Source organism: Melanerpes formicivorus, unplaced genomic scaffold (assembly GCF_026170545.1).
Source record: "Melanerpes formicivorus ecotype bairdi unplaced genomic scaffold, bMelFor1.0.p_v2 SCAF_1148, whole genome shotgun sequence".
NCBI classification, from domain to species: Eukaryota; Metazoa; Chordata; class Aves; order Piciformes; family Picidae; genus Melanerpes; species Melanerpes formicivorus.
This window is the reverse complement of record NW_027143500.1, coordinates 47,871-57,600: the sequence shown is the minus strand read 5'-3', so window position 1 is coordinate 57,600 and position 9,730 is coordinate 47,871. Positions and strand designations below refer to the sequence as shown.

At 65.7% G+C, this 9,730-nt stretch overlaps 1 protein-coding gene across 1 annotated transcript; it reads right to left on the bottom strand.

Moving 5' to 3' along the window:
- Positions 1 to 205: 205 nt before the first annotated feature.
- On the bottom strand, positions 206 to 9,057 carry LOC137461119 (histone lysine demethylase PHF8-like; the record flags this gene model as incomplete). Its single annotated transcript, XM_068171012.1, is given in 10 exon segments — positions 206 to 266; positions 268 to 369; positions 1,862 to 2,019; positions 2,022 to 2,044; positions 3,403 to 3,544; positions 4,391 to 4,551; positions 5,969 to 6,107; positions 6,706 to 6,791; positions 7,814 to 8,019; positions 8,809 to 9,057. Coding segments are annotated over 10 exon segments (1,327 nt in total), but the record flags the coding sequence as incomplete, so codon positions are not given.
- Between the last annotated feature and the right edge of the window lie 673 nt (positions 9,058 to 9,730).

The following is a 9,730-nucleotide window of genomic DNA, read 5'->3' as shown; positions in this document are numbered from 1 at the left end:
GACCCCCAGCACCTGCCCAGGACCTCCAGCACCTCCCCAAGGTGACCTTGAGGGCCTCCAGAACCCCTCTGAGATGCTGCCGAGGACCTCCAGACCCCCCCCAAACCCTCTCAGAGAGGTAGTTATGGATCCCCCACCCCCCCCAAAATGAGGCTGGGGACCCCCTGAGGGGGCAGCCCCCCCCAGGGAGGGGGGTGGGGGGTACCTGAGGGGATGAAGAGGGTCTGGCCCTGGCGCAGGGGGCAGCGGAAGCAGCGATCCACCTGGGTCCCCGAAGAAGAGCTCCGGCTGGCGGCGAGAGCTGCGCCAGGCCTCGAACAGAGCCAGGTTGGAGCAGCTGGGCCGGGCCAGGAAGAAGATCTGCTCCCCCTGGGGAGCACACTGGGCTCACTGGGAGGGCTCTGCCAGGGGCTGGCAGGGACTGGGAGGGGGAGAAAGGGGACTGGGGTAGGCCGGTGAGGGGGAGAAAGGCAGCTGGGAGGCACTGGGAGGGGACTGGGATGGACTGGGAGAGGACTGGAAGGGGATAAAGGGGACTGGGGTAGGCCAGGAGAGGAATTAAAGCAGCTAGGAGGCACTGGGAGGGGACTGGGGATGGGGATAAAGGGGACAGGGGTAGGCCAGGAGAGGAATGAAAGCAGCTAGGAGGCACTGGGAGGGGACTGGGATGGGGAGAAAGGGGACAGGGGTAGGCCAGAAGAGGAATGAAAGCAACTAGGAGGCACTGGGAGGTGACTGGGATAGGCAGGAGAGGAAGATAAGCAGCTGGGAGGCACTGGGAGGAGACTGGGATGGACTGGGAGAGGACTGGAAGGGGGATAAGGGGACTGGGGTAGGCCAGGAGAGGAAGAAAAGCAGCTGGGAGGCACTGGGAAGGGACAAAGGGAGGACTGGGGTGGACTGGGATGGACATAAAGGGGACTGAGATAGGCCAGAAGAGGAATAAAAGCAGCTGGGAGGCACTGGGAGAGGGATAAAGGGAACTGAGATAGGCCAGAAGGGGAATACAAGCAGCTGGGAGAGGACTGGGAGGAGGGGACTGGGATGGGGCTGGGAGAGGACTGGGTTGGACTGGGAGGGGGATAAAGGGGACTGGGATAGGCCAAAAGGGGAATAAAAGCAGCTGGGAGGCACTGGGAAGGGGAGATAAAGGGAACTGAGATAGGACAGGAGAGGACTACAAGCAGTTGAGAGGCACTGGGAAGGAACTGGGTTGGACTGGGAGGGGGATAAAGGGGATTGGGGTAGGCCAGAAAGAGGACTAAAAGCAGTTAAGAGGCACTGGGAGGGGACTGGGTTTGGACTGGAGGGGGATAAAGGGGGACTGGGGTAGGCCAGAAGGGAAATAAAAGCAGCTGGGAGGCACTGGGAAGGGACTTGGGGAAGGACAAAAAAGGACAGGGACCCCTTTCCAACCACCCCCAGCCCCCTCCTCAGCCTCCCTCAACCTCTCCTACCACCCCCTTTAACCCCCTCAAACCCCCTCCAGCCCCCTCTCCAAACCCCCTCTAACCCCTCCCCAGCCCCCCCAACCCCCCTTTTAACCTCCCACATCCCCCTTTAACCCCCCAAAGCCCTCCAGGCCGCCTCTCCAAAGCCCCTCTAACCCCTCTCCAGTCCCAACCCCCTGTCTAACCCCTGCCCCAGCCCCCCCAGTTCCCCTTTAACCCCTCCCAACCCCCTCCAACCCTCCCTTTAAGCCCCCCCAAACCCCCTTAAACCCCCCCACCTCCCCCTTTAACCCTCCCACACCTCCTCCTACCCTCCCCAAACCCCTCCCCAGCCTCCTCCTAGCCCCCTCCCAGCCCCCTTTAAGCCCCTCAACCCCCTCCCCAAGCCCCCCCGCGGGCCCCCCCCGCACCCTCAGGACGTGGCACCAGGCGGAGGTGCCCCCCCAGGCCACGCTGAAGTCGCTGTAGCCCTGGCGCGCCCCCAGCAGGCAGAACTTCTGCAGGCTGGGCCGGCCCCCGGCCTCCCCCGGCCACAGGTTCTCCACCCACGACAGCTTCCGGACGATCGCGGCGCCTCCACCAGGTTGGAGAGGCTGGGGGAGGGGCGAGGGGCGGGGCTCAGCCCCTCCCAGCCCCGCCCAGCCCCGCCCAGGCAGCATCGACCCTCTCCTCCACCCCCCCCCATGCCCACCCACAGCTCCCCTGCAGCCCCCAGCCCAACCTCTCTCCCCCCCCAGTGCCTCCCCAGTGCCCACCCAGTGCCCCCCTGCAGCTCCCAGCCCAACCTCTGTCCCCCCAGTGCCCACCCAGTGCCCCCTGGCAGCTCCCAGCCCAAACTCTGTCCCCCCCAGTGCCCACCCAGTGCCAACCCAGTGCCCCCCTGCAGCTCCCAGCCCAACCTCTGTCCCACCCAGTGCCCACCCAGTGCCCCCCTGCAGCTCCCAGCCCAACCTCTGTCCCACCCAGTGCCCACCCAGTGCCAACCCAGTGCCCCCCTGCAGCCCCCCAGCCCAACCTCTGTGCCCCCCAGTGCCTTCCAGTGCCCACCCAGTGCCCCCCTGCAGCTCCAGCCCAACCTCTCTCCCCCCCAGTGCCCACCCAGTGCCCCCCTGCAGCTCCCAGCCCAACCTCTGTCCCACCCAGTGCCTCCCAGTGCCCCCCTGCAGCTCCCAGCCCAACCTCTGTCCCACCCAGTGTCCACCCAGTGCCCCCCAGCAGCTCCCAGCCCAACCTCTGTCCCCCCAGTGCCTCCCAGTGCCCACCCAGTGCCCCCCATGCAGCTCCCAGCCCAACCTCTGTCCCCCCCAGTGCCCACCCAGTGCCCACCCAGTGCCCCCCAGCAGCTCCCAGCCCAACCTCTGTCCCACCCAGTGCCCACCCAGTGCCCCCCTGCAGCTCCAGCCCAACCTCTCTCCCCCCCAGTGCCTCCCAGTGCCCCCCTGCAGCTCCCAGCCCAACCTCTCTCCCCCCCAGTGCCCACCCAGTGCTCCCCCAGTGCCCACCCAGTGCCCCCCTGCAGCTCCCAGCCTAACTCTGTCCCCCCTCAGTGCCTCCCAGTGCCCACCCAGTGCCCCCCTGCAGCTCCCAGCCCAACCTCTGTCCCCCCCAGTGCCTCCCAGTGCCCCCCTGCATCTCCCAGCCCAACCTCTGTCCCCCCCAGTGCCCCCCAGTGCCCACCCAGTGCCCCCCAAACCTCCCCCCTGCCCCTCCCAGTGCCAAGGATGTGGCAGGGGAGGAGCTGGAGAGGCTCCTGGGCTGTGCTGGGGGTTACTGGTCCACACTGGGAGGGTCCCCAGAGCCACAGGAGGTGCCCCCAGGCCCCGGGGGGCTGGAAGGGCTCAACAGGAGGAGCCCAGGGAGGGCTCTGGAGCCGCTCTGCTTCCCTCCCCCCCCCAGCTCCTCCCCCCTGGTCCCTCAGTGGCTGGGGCTGGCAGCAGAGGCCCTCGCTCACCGGGTGTCAGAGAACTCCAGGCTGGTCAGGCTGAGCACCCTGTCCCTCTTGGCCCCCCCCAGGTAGGAGATGAAGTCCCCCAGGGGCATCCTCAGCCCGGCCTGGCTGCCCACGTCCAGCACCTCCACCTCCTTCCCAGCCCCTGCAGGAGACCCCCAGAGACACAGAGAGAGAGAGAGAGAGAGGGAGAGAGAGAGAGAGAGAGAGAGAGAGAGAGAGAGAGAGAGAGAGAGGCCTCAGCTGGGGAGGGGCACCCAGGGACCCCCAGCTCAGCCCAGGGCCCCCCAGGAACCCTAAACCCCCACCACTACCCCTCCCAGTGCCTCCCAGTTCAGCCCAGTGCCCCCCAGGAACCCCAAACCCTCACCAGTATCCCTCCTAGTGCCCCCCAGGAACCCCAAACCCTCACCAGTATCCCTCCCAGGAACCCCAAACCCTCACACAGTATCCCTCCCAGTGCCCCCCAGGAACCCCAAACCCTCACCAGTATCCCTCCCAGTGCCCCCCAGGAACCCCAAACCCTCACCAGTATCCCTCCCAGTGCCTCCCAGTAACCCCAAACCCTCACCATTATCCCTCCCAGTGCCCCCCAGTAACCCCAAACCCTCACCAGTATCCCTCCCAGTGCCTCCCAGTAACCCCAAACCCTCACCAGTATCCCTCCCAGTGCCTCCCAGTAACCCCAAACCCTCACCACTACCCCTCCCAGCACCTCCCAGTCCAGCCCAGTGCCCACCACAGCCTCCTCCACCCCCACCCCGTGCCCAGCTGGTCTGTTGGGGGTTACTGGTCCATACTGGGAGGGTCTCTACAGATAGAAAACAGTCCTTGGGGAGGTGCCCCCAGCCCCAGGGGGGGGGTGGAAGGGACCCAGAGATGCCAACAGGAGGAGCTCAGGGGAGGCCTGGAGTGACTCCAGGGTTACTGGTCCATACTGGGAGCCCCCCACCCCCCTCCAGGCCCCCCCATACAGCCCCCCCCAGCTCACCCACGTAGTGTTCCACATCTTTGGGGGTGAAGGTGGGAGGGGGCAAGGTCATGCCCAGCCCCTCCTTGCGAGCCACCAGGATGGGGACACTGAAGCTCTTCTCCTCCAGGTACTCCACAGTCAGCTGGGCCCCGCTGGGCCTCAGCAGCACCTCCTCAGCACTGCCAGGCACAGAGGGGGCACCCATGGGGCACCTAGGAGGCACCTAGGGGGTGCCTAGGAAGACCCTTGGGGCACCTATGGGCTCCTGAGGGCACTTGTGGGGCACCTATGGGCTCCTGAGGGGTATCTAGTGGTACCTATAGGGCACTTTGGGGCTGCTAGGGGGCACTTGTTGGGGCACCTGTGGGGCACTTATGGGCTCCTAGGAGCACTTCTGGGGCACTTCTGGGCAGCTAGGGAGTGCCTAGAGGTACCTATAGGGCACTTATGGGGCACCTATGGGTCACCCAGGGGCACTTTGGGTGCACCTAGGGGGGTGCCTAGGAGTACCTAGGGGGCACTTATGGGCTCCTAGGGGCACTTTTGGGCTCCTAGGGGCACCTAAGGAGTGCATGCAGGTACCTATGGGCACTTGTGGGGCACCCACAGGTGCCTGTAGGGCACCTATAGGCTTCTAGGGGGCACTTTTGGGGCATTTTATGGTTTGCTATGGGCACTTTTGGGGCACTTTAAGGATCCTAGGGGCACTTCTGGGGCACCTATGGGCTCCCAAGGGCACTTCTGGGCTCCTAGGAGCACTTCTGGGGCACTTCTGGGCAGCTAGGGAGTGCCTAGAGGTACCTATAGGGCACTTATGGGGCACCTATGGGTCACCCAGGGGCACTTTGGGTGCACCTAGGGGGTGCCTAGGAGTACCTAGGGGGGCACTTATGGGCTCCTAGGGGCACCTAGGCAGTGCATGCAGGTACCTATGGGCACTTATGGGGCAGCCACAGGTGCCTATAGGGCACTTATAGGCTTCTATGGGCACTTTTGGGGCATTTATGGTTTCCTATGGGCGCTTTTGGGGCACATTAAGGATCCTAGGGGCACTTTTGGGCTTCTAGGGGCACCTACAGAGTGCATACAGGTACCTATGGTCACTTATGGGGTACCCACAGGTGCCTATAGGGCACTTAAAGGCTTCTATGGGCACTTTTGGGGCACCTATGGGGCATTTATGGCTTCCTATGGGGCGCTTTTGGGGCACTTTAAGGATCCTAGGGGCACTTTTGGGCTCCTAGGGGCACCTATGGAGTGCATCTAGGTACTTGTGGGCACTTATGGGGCACCCACAGGTGCCCGTAGGGCACTTTAAAGCCTTCTACGAGCACTTAGAGGTGCCCTAGGGGGATCTATGGGTGCCAAGGAGGCTTCTATAGAGCCCCTACAGCTCATACAGACCCCAGAGGCCCCCCAGAGAGCTCCCATAGCCTTCCTAGAGCCCCCCCTTAAAGCCCCTATGGCCCCTATAGATCTCCCATAGCTCTCCCTATAGAGCCCCCCAGAGAGCTCCTATGGCCTCCCCCTACAGACTCCCCCACAGCAGCCCCCTCCCCTGCCCCCCTCCCCCCCCCCTCCCCCTTAGGGCCTCACCTGGGGAAGCTTCGGGACCGCAGCTCACGGATGAAGGGGGCGGAGCCAGTGCGGGCAGGGCCGGAGGGGGCGGGGCCTGTGCGGGCCTGGCGCCCAGGCTCCGCCTCCTTGGCCAGCCCCGCCCCGCGGCGATGCTTCACTGTGGGGGGAGAGGGTAGGGATGCTATGGGGGGGGAGAAGAGTCCATGGGGGTCTAGAGGGGAGAGGCAAAGCCAGGCCCGGGGGGGGGAGGGGTCCAGAGGGGGGGAGGGATGAGGAGTCCATAGGGGGGTGAGCCAGATCTATAGGGGGCAAAGGGACCACGGGAGCCCATAGGGGGGGCAGGAGGGCCCAGGGGAGCCTATAGGGGGGGGGCAGGAGGGCCCAGAGGAGCCTATAGGGGGGGGCAGGAGGGCCCAGGGAAGCCTATAGGGGGGCAGGAGGGCCCAGGGGAGCCTATAGGGGGGGCAGGAGGGCTCCTGGGGAGCCTATAGGGGGGGCAGGAGGGCCCAGGGGAGCCTATAGGGGGGGAGAATAGTCCATAGGAGTCTATGGGAGCAGGAAGGACTCCATGCGAGTCTATGGAGCACAAATAGGAGTCCATAGGAACCCATAAGAGAGGAACTAATTCCACAGGAGTCTATAGGGTGGAAGAGGAGTCCATAGGAGTCTCCCCGGTGCCCCATGGCCTCCCTAGAGCCTGCAGGGCCTCTGGGGTCCCCTATGGGCTCTGCAGGGCCCCCCCAGCCCCCACTCACTGACGGAAGGGCCGCGCTGCAGCTGGCACTGGGGGCAGTGGAACTGGTCGATGTCTGCCGCCGCCTCCTCCTCCACCCCCACGCAGCTGTGGGCAGGAAGCCTCCCACTCAGCACCAGTAACCCCCCTCCCAGCGCCCCCCAACTCCCCCCCAGCGACATCCACTGCCCCCCAGATCCCTCCCAGTAAGCACCAGTAAGAACCAGGAACGCCCCAGTGCCCCCCCAGCGCCCTCCCAGTGCCTCCCAATTCCTTCCCCAGTGCCTCCCAGTTGCTCCCAGGGCCCCCCAACCCCCTCCCCGTGCACCCCAACCCCCTCCCAGTGCCTCCCAGTTGCTCCCAGGGCCCCCCAACCCCCTTCCAGTGCCCCCCAAGCCTCTCCCAGTGCTTCCCAGGGCCCCCCAAACCCCTCCCAGTGCCTCCCAGTTTGCTCCCAGGGCCCCCCAAACCCCTCCCAGTGCCCCCCAACGCCCTCCCAGTGCCTCCCAGTTGCTCCTAGGGCCCCCCAACCCCCTTCCAGTGCCCCCCAAGCCTCTCCCAGTGCTTCCCAGGGCCCCCCAAACCCCTCCCAGTGCCTCCCAGTTGCTCCCAGGGCCCCCCAAGGCCCTCCAACCCCCTACCAGTGCCCCACAAGTCTCTCCCAGGGCCCCCCAACCCCCTCCCAGTGCCTCCCAGTTGCTCCCAGTCTCTCCCAGTGCCCCCCAACCCCCTCCCAGTGCCCCACAAGCCTCTTCCAGTACTTCCCAGTGCCCCCCCAACCCCTTCCCAGTGCCCCCAACGCCCTCACCAATGCCTCCCAGTTGATCCCAGTGCCCCCCAAGCCTCTCCCAGTTGCTCCCAGGGCCCCCCAACCCCCTCCCAGTGCCCCCCAACCCCCTCCCAGTGCCTCCCAGTTGCTCCCAGTGCCCCCCAACCCCTTCCCAGTGCCCCACAAGCCTCTTCCAGTACTTCCCAGTGCCCCCCCAACCCCTTCCCAGTGCCCCCCAACGCCCTCCCAATGCCTCCCAGTTGATCCCAGTGCCCCCCAAGTCTCGCCCAGTGCCCCCCAAGCCTCTCCCAGTTGCTCCCAGTGCCCCCCAAGCCCCTCCCAGTGCTCCCCAGGTGCCCACCTGCCATGGAACCAGTCCTGGCAGCCATCACACTCAATCATGAACCTGGTGACATCGTAGGGCAGGCGGCACAGGCAGTACACAGGCACCGAGGGCCATGGCCCCCAGAGAGCCTCCCCTCTCCTCCTAAAGAGGAGACCCCTCCCCAGACCCCTACAGACCCCCCCAGCCCCACCCCCCAGCCCCAGACATCCGCCCCCTGCCCCCTATAGAAACCTACAGGCACTCCCCTGGCTCCTACAGACCCTTACAGGCGACCCCTGGGGCCCTACAGTGCCCTGTGGGGAGCTCCCCTGTCCCCCCCCTACAGGTCGCTATAGGGACCCCCCCCAGCCCCTATAGGTCTGTATAGGGACCCTCCCTGCCCCTGCACAACCTCTCCTGGGGGTCCTCTGCCCCACAGAATCCCTCCTTACAGCCTCTCACCCCCGTTTAGTGCCTCCCTACAGCAGCACAAGGAGCACAGCACTCCCCCATAGGCACCTATGGGGCCCTGGGGCGCCCCCAAAGCGTCCCCGAGGGGCCCTGGGGCGCCCCCCTAAGAGCCTATAAGGCTCCTCCTGTCCTACACAGCTCTATGCCCCCCCTCCCCCCCCCCCCGCGGCCTCCCCAGCTCTGGATCGCCCTGAAAGGAGCTCTAAGGCCTCAGGACCCCCCCCCTCTAGAAGCCCCCCGAGAGCCTCCCCAGGGCCCTGAGCCCCCCCGGACCCCAAACGCCTACAGGAGGCTGTGGGACCCCAGGGGCCCCTTCAAGCCTCCCAGCGCCCCCACCTCCCCTCAGGGGCTCTCTAGGGCCCCAGCAGCCCCTTGCCCACCCCTTGGAGGGGCCTGCGGGGGTCAGTGAGGGCCTGGGGGGTCCCTCCCCACCCCCGCCAGAGGCCTACAAGGCCGCAGGCTCCACACGAGGCCTCCACGTCCCTCCGCCGCCACCCCCAGGCCTAGGCCGCAAGCGGCGGCGGGCAGGCCCTAGGCTTCCGCGGCCCTTCCACCGCCACCTCCCGGTTACCCGCCACCCGCTCCCGGCCTGGCCTCGGTCCCGCCGCCGCCGCCGCGGCTCTTGCCCGGCTCCGGTCGCCCGGTAAAGTTCGATTCAAACGCGGAAACGGGGAGGGAGAGGGCGGGGCCCGGGCGCCATATTGACCGCGCCGCGCCGCCATCTTGAGAAGGGGCGCCGCCATCTTGGGAAGGGGAGCGCGGATTTCCCGCTTCCCTATTGGTCCTATTGGGAGAGGGGGTTGCGCCATCTTGAGAGCGGCACCGCCGCGCGGCCGCCATCTTGGGGAGGTCGCGCTTTCCCTTCCATTTGCCTATTGAGGGAGGACGGGAGCCGCCATCTTGGGGAGGGAGCCGCCATCTTGGGAGTGGCGCCCACAGCTTTATTTTTGTCCTTTTGCTTTTGGGGGGGTTACCCTTTCACCCCCCCCAAATTTCACGTCCCCCTCCCTTCCAGACCCCCCCAACCCCCTCCTCGAATCCTCACTGGATAGGGAGGGGCTGGGAAAAGGGAACTAGGCCTCAAAAGGAGGTTTTGGGGTGAAAAGAGGCAATTTTGGGGGCTGAAATTTGGGGTTCCACTTGCTTGGGGGGGAGGGGGCCCAAAACCAGGGGAAGCCCTAAAATGAGGGGGGAAGAGGAAATTTTGGGGTGAAAGGAGGGGGGTTTAGGGGCTGAAAGTTGGGGTTCCCCCTGGGGAGGGAGCTTTGGGGGGGAAAAGAGGCAATTTTGGGGGTGAAAATTCAAAGGGGAGCCAAGTGGGGGGGATCCAGGCCTCCCCCCCCCCCCCATGGGATGAAAGGAGAGGGGTTTGGGGGTTGAAAGTTGGGGTTCAGCCTATGGGGGAGGGGGGCTAGGGAAGGGGTTTGGGGATGAAAATTGAAGGGGGACCCAATTGTGGGGGGCTGAAAATTGGGGTTCACC